Source organism: Passer domesticus, chromosome 9 (assembly GCF_036417665.1).
Source record: "Passer domesticus isolate bPasDom1 chromosome 9, bPasDom1.hap1, whole genome shotgun sequence".
NCBI lineage: Eukaryota > Metazoa > Chordata > Aves > Passeriformes > Passeridae > Passer > Passer domesticus.
The window spans coordinates 40,703,572-40,719,124 of record NC_087482.1 but is presented as its reverse complement, the minus strand read 5'-3'; the positions used below and the strand labels follow the sequence as shown (position 1 = coordinate 40,719,124).

General features: G+C 42.2%; 1 protein-coding gene across 2 annotated transcripts in view; it reads right to left on the bottom strand.

Annotated features, from left to right (window-relative positions):
- SLC25A26 (solute carrier family 25 member 26) overlaps positions 1–15,553 on the bottom strand; it is an 82,119-nt gene that overhangs the window by 18,578 nt on the left and 47,988 nt on the right. For both annotated transcript variants that reach the window (XM_064432974.1, XM_064432975.1), the window contains exon 7: positions 6,521–6,565. In XM_064432974.1, coding sequence (XP_064289044.1) covers positions 6,521–6,565 — 45 coding nt within the window. The remainder of the gene's footprint in view (positions 1–6,520; positions 6,566–15,553) is intronic.

Here is a 15,553-nt window from a genome sequence, read left to right as displayed (position 1 = left end):
TCATGTTTGCCTTTCCTGCTAGGGATTTTACTCACAATGTGGCATTCTGCATGGCTGACCCTTACAGATGCATGGCACATTAGCTACAGGAGAAGCAAAAACTTCACAAGTTGATTGCTGTTTCTATACATAAAGTCAACATGGAGCAAAGAGCCAAATGTCCTCCTCAGTGGATTTTTATGTGCATATGTGCAACATATGGGCAAGTACATGTGTATATTATCTTGCAGGAAACATGCAAGCCCAAACATGGGAAAAATTCAATGATCTAAGTTCACTGTTGACATAAATGCTGAGACTCCATTTGCACTAATGGAGTTGTGCTCACTTATGCCAGTACTGAATTCAGTCCTAGAATTAAACCCACCCAAATCCTAGATAAATTGAAAGAGAACAAAAGTTGGCCTATAGGCAAGAGCATATTTTTCATGTTAAAAGCATTTCATTCCCTTTTTTTGCCCATATAATACTGCATTGATGTCTGTGACCCATTTGGATGTAAATCAAAATGGATGTGCTAAAAGCCTGGTTAAAGGAAATGTTCTTCGAAGCAGTGTTCCCATGGCAAGGCAGAACAGCTACACTCAGTTTCCATGGCACAAAGGGACATATAGGGAGGGAAAAGGCACTTTTGAAAAATCACTTTAAAGCCAGCAGGGCTTTTCTTGAGCACCTGCACTGCTCTTACCTAATAGATCTGTGTTTCGTAGATGTGTGTGAATAAATTACATGGAAGAATGACATAAATCTGCTAAGATTCTTCAGCAAATAACCAGTGTCCAAATCAAATCTTTGATATTCAAACATCCCCAGATGTCACTGGCAAGCTCAGCAACATCTAGAGAACCTCTTGTGGCCTGGGCATGACCAAGAGGGCATCACAATCTGGCTCTGTATCTAGAGACTGTGTGAGCCTGTTTTCCTCTGCCCTGTTGAAATGCTGTATTGACGATCCAAGGCCATCTGACTTTTCCCAAACGTGCCTGCAGTGCTGCGAGCAAGGCTTGCATTTGTTTCCGTGCCTTTGGTGCAGATGGTGTGCAGCATTCCTCGGGCTGTGCCCCAGGACGGCGTGAATGACACTTATTGTGGCAGCCATAAAGCCAGGGCTGTTTGCTCAACAGCTGTTGGGTGCATTGTTCCTTTGTGAGAAAAATGCAGCCGCTCTGCTCATGGCATGGGCGCGTTACAGCCCGCCCCCAACACCCCGTGCAAAGCTGTTCTCCTGATTCAGCACCTAAGCAAATGGCAGACAGTGTTATTTAACCACCAGGACTTAATCCCAAAATCAGCCCGAGCCTTGCTCCAAGAGGGAGCGAGGCATGGTAGAACACTTACTGCACTGCCTGGAGGAAATGGCTCTAAAGCTGGGCCTGGCTTTCATTTACTCTTGACTTATATGCAGCTGAGCACAGAGGAAAGAAATACTAGACTGCTTCTCCAGGAAAAAAGGAAAATGGTCACCTACCTGTAGAGCAGGGAGAGAGCCATTTAAGGCCCAGTTTGGCTACATGCCTTGATTTTCTGCTTGCCCTGTTAAGCAGCAACAGATCTGACTGTAAATTTTAGGAGGGAAATAGCATGTAGTTTATGGATTCAATGGTGGAGTTATAAACACATATTACTGCTGAGAACCCCAGCTGCCTGGGCAGAAGTATTCTGTAAACTTTTCATTCTTATTAACTTTGAAAATCAGGTGCAATGAGCTTCAACCAAGGTTAGAGTGTTCACTCTCCCCAGAAAGCCATCAAGCAGTCTTTGCACAACAAGCTTCAAGATGTATCTCAAAATCTATCATCATTGATGGCCAAGAGCAAGGCTGAGCTGACCCTAAAATCAGTTCACACCCTCTGCCTATCCCTGCCCCCAGCAGCTGAGCTCTCTGGAGAGGGAACCAAGAGAACCAAGCAAAGGAGCACATGTGCCTTTTCCCTCCAGATCCATGGTTCAGTTCACCAGCACACTCCCCTCCACACAAGTGCTCTGTGCCTACAGTGACAGCTGCACCTGAACAGAAAACAAAGGAGCTAATCCCAAACTTGCTCTCCATTGTGTGGGCAGAAACCAGCTCAGAACCAGCCCATGGAGCTCCTGTTCTGACCCAATCCTGCTCAGCCTCACAGAGGGAACAGTTGGACTCTCCCCATTCTCTTTTTATATAACACTTTTTAATTTTTGAGACCTACAGATCTAAGAAAATTATTTTATTGCTAAAACCAGTGACAAAAAAAACCTTGTGGGCTCACTAGAACTAGAGAAAGTCTAAGAGCTCTAAATTTTGCTCAGCACTGAGAGAGGGAAAGCCTGGCCCTACTGAGTGCCAGAAGAGTCAGACATCACCTTGAGCATGGTCAATTGAAGATTTTTATCTTTCTTTGAAGCTCCTGGGCCAGCAGAGCAGCACAGTGTGTGCCTGCCCTCCCAGAGAGGTTGGGTTTGTAGGGGCAGGACTGGCTGACCCTGATGTTCCACAGTCTTAGCAATGTCCAAGTGTCTCATCTTAAGAGTCAGACCTGTCTAATGAGAAAGACAAAAGCTTTCCAGGACAGTAGGTTTGTTTTCCTTTAAAAAATCCACCAACTAAACAAACAAAAACCCCCTTGTTTTTCAAGTCAACTCATTTGAGACCTGTCCTTCTGTCCTGCCTGCTCCTTCCGTCCTCTCTGGCTACCAAAGCCTTTTCTGCAGACACACAATACATTTGGTCTATAAAGAGACCATTCTCCCTGTGCAGCTGCATTTGAGTAACTCTCAGAGGCTCTGAAGCACAGCCAACAAGCAGAAATATAAAACCCAAGAGGACTGAGTCTTGTTTCACCTGAGAAGGGTTTATCTTACAGCACTGCTCTCCGAGGGATCTGACCATTGCCACTGAGCCTTAAGAAACAGGCATTTTTGACATGATGTTTGTGGACTCAAACCTAACCAGAGGCTCTTGATTTTCTGTAGGATTTTAAAATGCTATTTTATTAAAAAAAAACCCAAACCAAAACACCTGATGCCCTGTATGTCTGTAATAGCCCCCCAGAAGAACTGAAAGTTTTATTTTTTCCCAATTAGTTCTAAAAGAGAAGGATTAAAACACAAAACAAATGATAAATCACTTATGTGCTGCTGGTAGGAACTCGGATATGATGATTATAAGCACTGAATAAAATCTCTGAACAGAAGAGAATAAAAGATAAGACAGAAGGGATGGGCTCCACGTGGCCAGAGCCATCTGAGCAGAGACTGCACAGCCCTGGCAGCAGGGTGAACACAGGAGCTGCACTGCCTCCTGTAACCCACAACAATTTCATGCCAAATACACAGCCCGCAATGTGAAATTCCCACAGTAAGGAACACACATATAGTATTTCCAAAGCAACTTACTGAGGCACCCTGGAAATTCCAGGGCAGCAAACGAGGGGACTGTATCTTACAACATTAATTCCAAAACCTGAACTAATATGGAAGGCTCTGTGCTTGGCTGGTATTTGGGAAGCACACCACATTTATGCTCTGTTGCCTTTCTTCAGGGCCTCCTGGCTTTGAGATGGGATCAGAAGCATTAACCCCACCTAAAAGAACCTAAACCTGCTCAAACTGTCACAGTAATATCCGACCATGGTGCTCTTCTGGGGATTGGTGTAGCAGAAAGTGAATAAAATTTGTAACATCCTTTCTTTCCCTGAACTCTGAGAAGAATTCAAGACTGTTTTACCTGTAAGGCTTGGACTAAAGAGACAGAAAAGAGCTACACTAACTCAACTTAGTTGGAGAGTACAAGGTCCTGAAATCTGATACACCATAGCAGTTTTCTTCTCTCTTTTGGTTGATAGCAATCATCTGTGCCTCAAATAAAATATAGAAAAATAGAGAATTGGGAAGGGGAAGGACATTAAGCACACCTTATAGCAGTGGATGCTACCTAAATAAAAATGTTTTTAAAAAAGAAAAAAAAGAAAATACTTTTTAAAATGGAAAGCACCGTAATTTCTTTATTGTTGTTTCTTGAGTCATTGTGAACTCAGGAAGGAGTCTATTGCCTGTTCCTAAATTGTGTGTTCACCTGAGTCACTGTCAGTAATGCCTGCACTTGAAGCAGTATCTGTTTCTTGCTAATTACTGCAATCCTCCCTTTGCCAGCACCCACAGCCAGTGTAACCCTATAGTTCAGTAATCTGTACAATGCTCTCTCTTCTTTTAGCATAGTTCAGTGCATGGCATGCAAGTTTGCTCTCACAGGGGACAGCTGGTGCACATTCATACAGGAGAAAACTGTGCATGTAAACTCTGTGACTAAAGCATAAGGAATAACCAGAGCAGCTTGGAGTAAAGCAGATAGAGAAATGGGATATAGAAACACATCATTTGCTACCTATGACAAGCCTTTATTAGGCTTTTTTAAGCTTAACACGCTGCTGCTGGCTGCACTCAGCACATATCTGAAGGAAAAGGAACCTCTCTTCTTCTTCTGTGTACCTCTCTAACTGTTCTTTCACAGTAGAAAGGTTTTCCTCATTTTTATGGTGATTAGCTTGTTCAGGCAGTCAGGACTGAGTCTCTTCCATCAGCTTATGTCACTTCACAGTAATGGTTTTAAAAATGACACAGCCACAGCTCTTGTTCTACTCTCCTCAGTGACATGGCCCACACACATCATACACAACTGCTCCCACAGCTACTTTCTCAAGTAATCCTATTAATCCAGTGCAGAACATTCCCTCAGGCATCATCTCAATAACTCTTTTCTGTTCAGGCTTTGTGCCATTTTTCTCTTGTCCTTTGCATTTCTATTTCTTTGTAACTACTGTCTGTTCATGCTCCCTTCATGCACCCCTGAGAAGGTGAAGAGCCCTACACCTCCAACCATACTCCAGTGATGTTACTGGCCACATCCATCCTCTTGATGGGACCATAATGATTTTTGTCCTTTGTTATACTGTCAGGACAATTTTTAAGAGCTTCCCTTAGATAAACAAAATGTATTCTGCTTTCACTGCCTGGCTTTGATATGACAAACCCTGAGCTCTCTCCCTGTGCTGAGCCAAAGTGACGGAGTGTGCCAGACTAATTTTTGCAGTTTTCCACTCCTGACTTCACATCAGAAGAATATAATGCAACAGGTTTGTGGAACAAACTGACACAAGTTTTGTTTCTCTTCAGATCTGCACTGACCTCCTTAGATTAAACATGATGCCTCATCCTGAGTGACTCACTCCTGCAGTTAGCTAAATTCAAACTGTCTTCTTTAAAGCCTGCAATGTAAACAATACATTTTACTGTCACAGCTACGTGGACATTAGTTAAAACAACTTTACATTCTGCAAGATGCTGCTGGTTTATGTGGTTTTGGCATGAACACCACACTTTTCCCCTTTAAGCATTGCCACCTCTTGCTCCCACCCACGGCTGCTGCACTAACCACCAGCAGGCTGGGCCAGGGAGTTTACAGAAAGCCATTCCTGGACACTGCCACCAAAGCAGATTCCTAATAAGGCAGCCCCAGCTCCCCTGAGCAGTGGGATGATACCCAGACCCCACAGCAGGCTGAGCTCATGGAGCACCCACAGAGCCCTCCACGAGCACAGCTCACTTCTGCCAGAGCTCTTGATGATTTTCATGCTCCTCCTGCCTGTGGATTCACCTTTAAACTGAACTCCCTGAAGCCTCTACATGCAAATATTCACACTGTGGGCTTGTCCCCCCAAACAGCCCCAGCTACAGACACACAGCAAGAGGACAAGCTGCTGTCCCAGTCCAACACACACGGTCCCACTTTGGGTCACTGTGCTGAGCCTGCTCAGGAGTCCAGCACTCCTACCAAGAAGAAAGTTTCTCTCTCCAGCTCTTTTATAAATATATTTTGCTACAATGCTTTTAATGATCTGCAACAATTCTCTGTGCTTCCACCCCAAGACCTCCAAGTACTCGAAAAACCCTTCCTTTCATCTTTTGCAGTGAGTTCAAGGAAATACAGAGGGATGGAGAAATTACGTTTTCAAATCCAATCCTCCACTCAAAAATCTAGATCCTATCTCTGACCATGGTAACAACTGCACTATTAAAACATCATCATTGACACCTTCTTTATATAACCTTAAAATAAAGTACATGCAGCCAATTAAAATATCTTTTCAGTGATGTTTACAAAACCCAGGCTGAAACAGTCTTCTCATTTGCAATTTCCTTTTACCATGAAGAGCAAAATGCTAAAAAAAAGTTAAAAAAAATTAAAATTCACACAACACAAGGTGGTTCCCCCTCTTTTTAAGCAGTTAAAAATGTTAGAGCTGAAGATAAAATTTCTGGCATGCTGGGAGTAAAATCTAGCCTGCATGCCATGGATCAGTGGCTAGATATTCCCCGTTATTTTTCAGATATTCAGGCATATGATCTTCACATGCACAGGTAAGTTGGCACATAATTAGTGATTCTTGAACACACCCACAATCACAATAATGGAGTTAGATAAGTTACCATGGAAAGCCTTTGCAAAATGCATAACTTATATTTCCATCACTAAAAGAGAACTTACCTTTAAGGACTCCCAGAGGGGAAACTGTACCAGAGAGAAAGGAATCTGGAGAGGTGGGAAAAGAAAAAAAAAAAAAGAAAAAAGAAAAACAACATAATGTTACAAAAGTAAATTGGGTTAGCATGTTCCTCAACTGGCTAAATTAGGAACAGTTATTGTTCTCCCAGTGAACTGCAGCTTATTACACTTACAAATCTTTACGGACACTTTATGTATGCTGCCATTAAATGACTGGTTTCACTAAAGCAGTTTTACTTTGTTTATCACATTCCCTGCTGAGAGGTTAATGTATTGTTACCAGGGTGGCCTAGAAGTGCAATAAGCAGTGTGATCTAGTGCAGGGACATTCTTGGTTTGTCAGCCAGCCAAGAAAGCCATAAGGATGGTTCAAGAAACACGTTCCCAAGGCCAGGAGCACAGCTTGGCAAAAAACATCCTCAGCAGTGCAGACTCACAGATGCTGAGCTCTTGTGCTGCAACCAGGGCTCTGCACTTGGGCATCAGCTGCAAAAACATGTCCCATGATCTCCCATGAACCAGGTCCCTTGAGAATTAAAATAATTTGTGAGGAGCTACCACAGCCCAACTAAAAGGGAGAAGCTTGGTGGTTCTCACTGCCTGTGACACGGGGTCCTCCTGTCCAGCAGCAGCCTGCATCTCTGTCCAGGCTCATTCCTGCTGCCTCCTGTCCCAGGAGTGCACAGGCATCTCCATGTCCTGCACAGATCCTGCCCTGATAAAAACCTCAGCTCATCAGTCAGTTTTCACTGTGAACACACTGAAACACTGTGCAACAAGAGAAATCACTTTCCAAGGTCATGCCTTCTATTGTATTTCTTCCTTTGCAAAGCCCTCCACTAAATTCTTCCTTGTCCTTCACCACTCATAGAAGTCCTGTCTAATACCTACCTCTGGTACCAACTCTGCCTTTGCTATCTCCAGGCTGAGTATGTGTCCCAAGATATTTCAGAGAAAAGGGTCTCCAGGAAAGCACTGGCCTGTCCTAGGATTGCCCTACAGCTGCATCTGCACGTCTGCTCTGCCTCTTCCTAAAGCTGCATTATCTCCTCCACTTTGTTAGCCAGTCAACCCCAGGCTCTAATCTTCCTCCAACTACCTGTTTTCTTCTACTTTTATCTTTCTTCATTTTCTCCCTTGTTTAGGCTGATTTGGCAGTTCATATATCAAATTATTTAGTCTCAGAAAGCACTTACGCATCTTTTACCATGAAAAGGAGTAGATACTCAAAATGGATCATGCTTATTTAATGCAGATATCTTTGCTCTGAGTGATGTCAGGTTAAAAACGTTCACCAGAGATATGAATGGCTTATTAAACCCAAATTCAGGCTGCACAAAGGAATCTGAAATGGAACATCCATTCAACATCACAGGAGACAAAGAGTATTGTCTGCTTCTCTGTGCTGCAAGTAATGATTAATAAATGAGTCTATTAAGTTAATCTGCCAGGCAAAACTAAACTTGACAGACATCTGCCACAGAAAATTTGTTATCTATTCAGGCAGGAAATGGCAGTGAGAAGAAATCAATGTCAGTGCTGTACATTGAGCTGACAAACTGAAATCTCAGAGGAAGTTTGTCATCTTGGACAACGAGCAATATCCCTGGTGGCATCTCAGAGCCCCACAATAAAGGTCAGACATGGCTCTCATTTATCAGGGTCTTGAAACTCTAGTGTAGCAATTAAATTTCATTTTTAATACTGGGTGAGAAAGCCCAGCTCTTTGACAATAATGTGTGGCAATATATTTATGAGAAGATATATACACACCCACATGCTACTGCAGCATTGTTGAACTGAAATTATATGGAATGATTTCTTTGCAATGTAAAATGAAAAGCAACATAATCTTCTATGATCTAGACCAAAAAAATAGGGAAAAATAAGTAACAATAACCAATACATTTGCTTCAAATTTGTTAAAAAAGAGAAAAGGAAACGCTCTGTATCCAGCTGTACACCAAACAAAACAAGCTTTCAAATACAGCCTCCAAGTTTTGCTTTTTTTATGCTTGTGAATGAGTGGTAAAATTAAGCAGCTGTTAATAAGACAAAAAGGGAAGCTTGTGACATAATCCCCTTTATATCGCTTAGCTAGAAGCATTTCAATCAAAGGGGAAACTTGTTCACAAGTGCTGTTTGATTTTCAGGGTTAGTGGTGTTTGCTTTCTGTGTCCTGCTCAGGGGGAGCCCGGGCTGGAGGGGGATTATGGGTTTCCCTTTTCCCCATGTGCCCCATGGGATGCAGATTTCAGATGTGTGTCAGGGTGATCTGCACAGACACTGGGCTCCCTCCTCTCTAAAAGGGCTGCAGAATAAGGCTCTAAACATCCATAAGTCACACTTTACTAGAGTTTAAAGATTCCAAACAAAATAGGAAGCACCACCACCAAGCAGAGAGCGGCATCTTTGCTGCACTAAGAAGATCCTAAGGAGATGTCCTACACTTATTGCAGTCACCCATTGGATCCTGTCTGACATCCTGACTTAAAAACAAAACCCACACAAGCAATTTCACGGGTATTGCAATGAAAGGGAGTCTGTCTTCATGTGGATTTGGGTTTTGTCATCAGATTCTCTGAAGCCAAATCATTTCCAAGCCGCCTTCGGCAATCTTCCCATGACAGGGACCTCCACCAGATCTATTCCACAGCCCTTGTTGAAAGTTCATCTCCTATTGAAAGCCTTCCCTCGAACCCTTTAATCACCTTTATTTTCCCCTCAAGAAAGTTATCAGAACTCCTGTTTATCTTCGCAGCCTCTGCCCTTCCGCCGCATTTCCGTGGTCGAGATGTGGAAGGGCTGTGCAGGCTGCTGTGTGTCCGTGTGTGCAAACACCCTGCTTGCATAAGCCCTGTCTCCCTAAGAGACCAGACTAAACAGCCCACACCCAAAAGTAGCATTAATATATGCAAAAAGAAATAGCTCTGTGAGGGTAGCTCATCCGACCATGAAAAAGCCTTGAGATGGCTTATTGCCCTTTTTTCTTCCACCACGGCAGACGTGACAAAATCTTGCAGTCTGGGGACACTTCTTAATTTGAACACTTAGAGCATTGCATTCCTTTTTGTATTTTGCTTCTTAAAAGAAAAGCTCTTCAGCAATGAACAGAATCACACCCTGTTAGGCAGAGATATTTCTGCCTGAAATAGGCTAAGGCAACAATAAAAATGTGGTCCACACATGTGGGTAACTTGCTGCCAGCAAATATGAAACCCTGGCAAGCTCCACCAACCTCTCATTCGACATTAATATAAAATAGACAGAGAGTACCAGTTCTCATGTCTGGCCTAATGTTATATAACTACGCTGTTTGTTCATCAGAATCAGCCCTTAAACACACACAAAAGGCAAATTTAAAGCCCCCAGACAGCTGCAAATAATTATTTTAAAATGTTTTATAGGTTAGTGAAATTATCATTTACTCTGGTCCCTGTAGTCCTTAGCACCTGACGCCTAACTTAAGGTAATGAACTTTGCAGATGCTTATTTCTACACATCTACTTGATTCCCCTGATACAAAGTATTTTAAATGATTATGTTTAACAAGTTACTTTTAGAAATAGCTGCACTTCCCCACCAGTGCAGCAGACACATCTCACTTCTAAAGAAAAATACCAACCTGTAAGTACTGAAGATTGATGACAGAGCAAGAGTTCTCCCACCAAATACTGTTTAATTAAATGAAAGAAATTTAAGGAGGAACTTAACAATGCTCTTTGTAACTACAACAACAACACTTTAAAGTATTGTGTATATATCACACTCAAAATTCACCCATTCAATATCTGATGGTAAATTGCAAGCTGACATTGTCCTGAGGAAAACAGCAGCCAGAGCAAGGGCAGCAAGCTGAAGGAGTGGCAAAGAATGGGGGAAAGAACCAAAAGAAAAAAAACAAAACCTCATCAGCCCCTTCAGAACTGGGATTCCCTTCCAAATATGAGAATTCTTTCACACAAAGAGGAAACAGATGTCCATGGCTGGAATTTGCATGTGGCTTTATTCTCTTCTAGGATACAATAAAACTACTCTTCTTCTCATCCTCCGAGCTAGAAATTAAACAGTGGCATGTCATGCAGAGTCCAGCTGTGCTTCCTACCTCCAACCTTTATTAGCAATATATTTAAAAAGAAGAAGAAAAGAGAGAGACAGAAAGAAAGGGAGAAACTAGAAAAGCACAAGAATTGAAAAACTGTGGTATGTGTTCTCAAAACAATATAAAACCTACAGATGTTCTTACTAATCTGTGGCACATGTTTGTTTATTCAGGTTTTCCCTGTCCCCAGTTCAGCAGGCTTTGCTCTCCAGAAGACTTATCTATTTTTATAAACGTTAGAGTAAATACTGGAGGAGAGATTGGCATAAACAGCCCGAGGAGGAACAGGCTCACCTTGTAAGAGCTTTCTCAGTGTCCCTGAAAATGCATCTCCATCCCAGAAACTGCTCTCACCCATACCCCCACTGTTCCCTACATTAACAGCAATGGGAGAAAAGCAAACACTTCTGAAGAGGATTTTTAGAGTATGAATGTCACAAAGAACATCTGCTCATTCAGGGAGAACCCATCTCATCCTCCAGGGGCAGCTCTCAAACTTGCACCCAACCTGTCACCTGCACTCACTGTGACAAGGACAGAGGGGCCATCACTGTCCAAGTCTGTATTTATGAGGAATACTGAGCTGCTGTGCCAAACTGTGCCTTCTCCACTGTAATTGCAAAGAAAAGTCTAATAATCCACTTTTGAATAGCAAAAATATACTGTTTTCTAAGGATACATACACAGCAAATTTCAAAACAATCTTCCCTTTACTTAAGTCCCTTTTACAATCCCTTTTTTTTTCTAGCTTCTTTGTAAAGGATAGAGAGGTTTTTTAATAGGTTCAAGTTAAAGCAGATTAAAACAACCCTGTCAGCCCACTGGAGTTAAACAGCTCTGTTAATAAACCCAGCAAATTTGGTTCAGTGCCTTGCCCTCCTACAATTCTTCACACACTTGCCCAATACATCTGGATCAGGATAAGCTGATGTTCCAGCTATAAATATACTTTCCCCAGGATGGGCTTTGAAAAGACAGCATGAAATGAGGCAAGCCTGGCCCCTGGTCACGTCAGAGGTCAGCAATAGCCACCAATAAGCAGATTTGGAGGTTTCACAGCTTTTCTACTGACTGAGGGTGAAGGTGTTTAAGACCCATCATCGATGGGATACCCTAGAGCTGACAAAGTAGACTTTTTTTCTTGCAAAGCTTCAATTAATATTGTCCCTCAGGCCCTCCTTGAAAAACTGCAGACTCCACAAGGAACTGAATTATAAGAAGGTAATTTGTAATCTTAACATGAATGTCAAAGCCATTAGCTGTGTTCCTGCAGCCCGGTGAGATGGAAGGTTGGGAGCGTGCTGAAAGAATGGACAAGTTTATATGTTAAACAAATGATGGAGGGCTTTGTTAATAAACACTGATGCAAAAACAAACAAAGCCTTTCAGGCAAGTTTAACAACGCTGGCATAGCAATGACCAGGGAAGAGGTTTTGGCTTCACTCCTTAAGGAAAACAGTGAAGGACCAAGTTCACACACAGCACCTTCCTGTAAGACTGCACCAAGCCTGAGAGGTGCAACCCCACGGGAAGCTCAGCCATCACAGGGAAAACTATCAAGTTGCATTTGCAACAAACAACTTTTCACAGCCCTTCAGTGTTGAAGACCAGCTCTGCAGCACTGCCAGAGGCAAAGGAATGGCGTTTAGGGTGGTAGAAACATCAATCTCAACAATGCCAAGATATAATTAAAACAAAGGTTTCAGATCATGCACCAGCAGCCACCTGAAGTAATCAGCAATTCCCTCATTTTCAAGCAAATAACATTAACCCTGTGTGAGCTGGGAGAAAACTGCAAGCTATAACAGGAAGAAATGCAAAATTCCTGAATTATAGTCATTTTTCAGGCATCTGCTAACTCTCAAATAAATATTTGCACCTTGCTTCCTATGTTTCCCCAGCTCTAACCCCAAAGTATTTCCACTTGTCACCTGGCATATGTGAATGGTTGGAACTAAATTCCTTTCCTAGACAAAACATTATGTGCCCCACAGGGTTGCTTAATTTGGTTACAAGCCATTCTCACAGATGTCCTTTGGACCTGCATGGCACAACTTCACATCCACATTTCCTCTTAAATAGCATCACACACTCCTTATAAAAGCAACTTATAGGGCATATTATGTAGCAAAGATACGTAAAAGGAAAATTCAGTTTTTCTTCCATGAGAAAAAGGTTCTGTGATTAAAAAGAAAAGAAAAAGCAAAAACTGTTTTTCTGCAGGGGCAATATTGACCAGCAAAGGGGAAAGACATAGCCAGAGATCCAGCGCGACTGCATGTTTCCAAAACATGGGAAAAAGAGAGGCACTGAGGCAGATGCACAAACTCAATGCAGGCTGGATTGATTTAAGAGATCCTGATGATCACAGAGCCCTAACTTTGCACACGCGAGACAGACCATCATTGAGCTATTGAAGGCTCTTTCCTCACAGAAACAACATTAACAGCCTCACATTCCACCCCACACCCCTTCTTGAACCAGCCCCTTCTTACTCTGCTGGGAGAACAGAATAACTATTAGAGATTGTATACTGTCAGCCACAAAAGTCGATTTTATTGGATTTCAAATGTGAGCTGAACTGACCAGCCCCTAATTACACAAATAATATCCATGTTCTCCCATTTTCCAACAAATAAGCATTAAAAGAAATGCCTGTTTTGCTATTAATTTTCAATAACATATTAAGAAAACCTCTCAGCAAGTAAATGAATATGCTGACACCGATTTGTACATGTTGTTTTCAGGGCACAGATAAAAATCTTGTAGGATAAAAGATGAGTTTAGCAGCTCCAGAAGAATGAAGGTATTGTTTAACAGGAAGCAGATGTATGTCAGATGGCAAACTCATTAAAGTGTCCCATCGTTAAAGGAAACGGGATAACAACGAGCCATCTGAAAAAACCTGAACTGATCAGGAAATGCACAAGCCGCAGCTAATCTCCTATTTATTGGTAGGTAATGCCTTTAAGTCATGCACATGCATTGAGTTTAGGAGCATGAAGGACTAATCTTTGTTCTCATGAAAGAAACAGGAGCAGAACCCAAGAGCATGGAGAGCAGCATTTCTGGAAGAAGTCTTCTGAGGAATAACTCCCAACATTTGGAGGAGCTATTACAACAACCCGTGGGTGCACACACACAGTCTGAGCAGCATATCAATTCCCTGACTCTGAGAGCATTTTAATGGACATTTTTCATACATGGGGCGTTTTAAATGCAAATATAATTTTTAATGCCTTATGGAAGGTACCTATCAAGGAATAGCCTCTAAATACAAACTTGGAAACTCTCATCAAAGAAAAAACCATTCGCTAGTGGGCACTGGAGTGATGGATTTGCAATATCAGAGCTGAACAATTCCTCAAGTGAGAATTTTGCAGGTTATATAAGGACCTAAGCCCAAGGAATTAAACAAGCAGCATAGACTCACAAAATCATAGAATCATTTAGGTTAGAAAATACCTCTATGATCACTGAGTCCAACTGTTAATCCAGCACTGCCAAGCACATCACTAAACCACTTCCCAAGTGCCACATTTTAGATCCCTCCAGGGATGGGAACTCAACCACTTCCCTGGGCAGCCTCTTCCAGTGCTTGACAACTCTTCCAGGGAATAAATCTTTCCTGCTGTTCAATCTGAACCTCCCCTGGTGCAGCTTCAGGCCTTTTATTCTCCCCCTGGCACTTGTCACCTGGGAGAAGAGACTGATCCCAACCTGGCTACTCCTTTCAGAGAGTGAGAAGGTCCCACCTGAGCTTCCTTTTCTCCAGGCTGAGCACCCCCAGCTCCTTCAGCCACTCCTTGTGCTCCAAACCCTTCCCCAGCTCCAGCCCCTCAATGTCTTTCTTGCAGTGAGGAGCCCAAAACTGAACCCAGGGTTCGACTCAAAGCATGTTTGATTCACAAGGCAGGTGGATCTGTGGAGAGGAGTGAGAGTATTGCTTCATCCAGCAAATATTCAGTGTAAGAAACTGGAAAACAGTGCAGCTGTAATTGCACTGACATCAGCAAAGGAACTCTTGTCCTCGGAGTAACAGCCACAAGAAAAAAAAAAAAAACAAACCAAAAAAAAAACCAGACTGGGAAGAAACATGTGTTTCTCCCATCTTGGATATATCTCAACCTATACCAGTTTTGTTACAAATGTCTACATTATGATTACAAATATCACACAGCAGCTCTCACCATAAAAATTAAATACATCTTTTGCTAGGAGTTTTCTAAGTATCACTAAAAAAATTTCCAAGAGAAAATCCATCTCTGCCTTTGCATATTGGCTTGGCCCAAAGGCATTGAAATTGCTAGGAATTTTGCAAATGTGGCTTTGACAGTTTCTGGATCAGGACTGATGCTAAAGATGGAGAAAAGAGGAGAGGGTGGATGCAAAGGTTCTACAGCACAACAAAAAAATCAACTAATCTGGATTCTACCAGGATGCACAGACCCCACTCAGGGCTAGAGCAGGCTCCAGGATCTCCTTTTTTAAACTTGTTTAACAGGAACTGCTGCAAATTCCTTGCTTTTACAGAACATGCACAACAGCCTTAATTATATCTGAGCCCAAACCATTAACTTTTAAGTACAATTTTAAATGCCAATAGAGTTAATGTAAGCTAACCAAGGTTTTTTGAATGTTTTACCAAATACAGACTTTGGCATTTGCTGCATCACCACCCTTGGTTATTTGGTAAGGGTATTCCTGCTTCTTTGCCCTTATAGAAGAAAAAAAGAAAAACCCAAACTGTACCAAAAAGAAAAATAAGCAAACATTTTTTTAAACAAAACACTTCATGGATACTATTGAGAAAACTACCATCAATGGTAGTGCAAAACCAACACTAATGGAGCAACTACTATAAAGCAAGCTGAAACTTCTCTCCCTGGAGTGTAAGGCTTGTGCAGTACTGT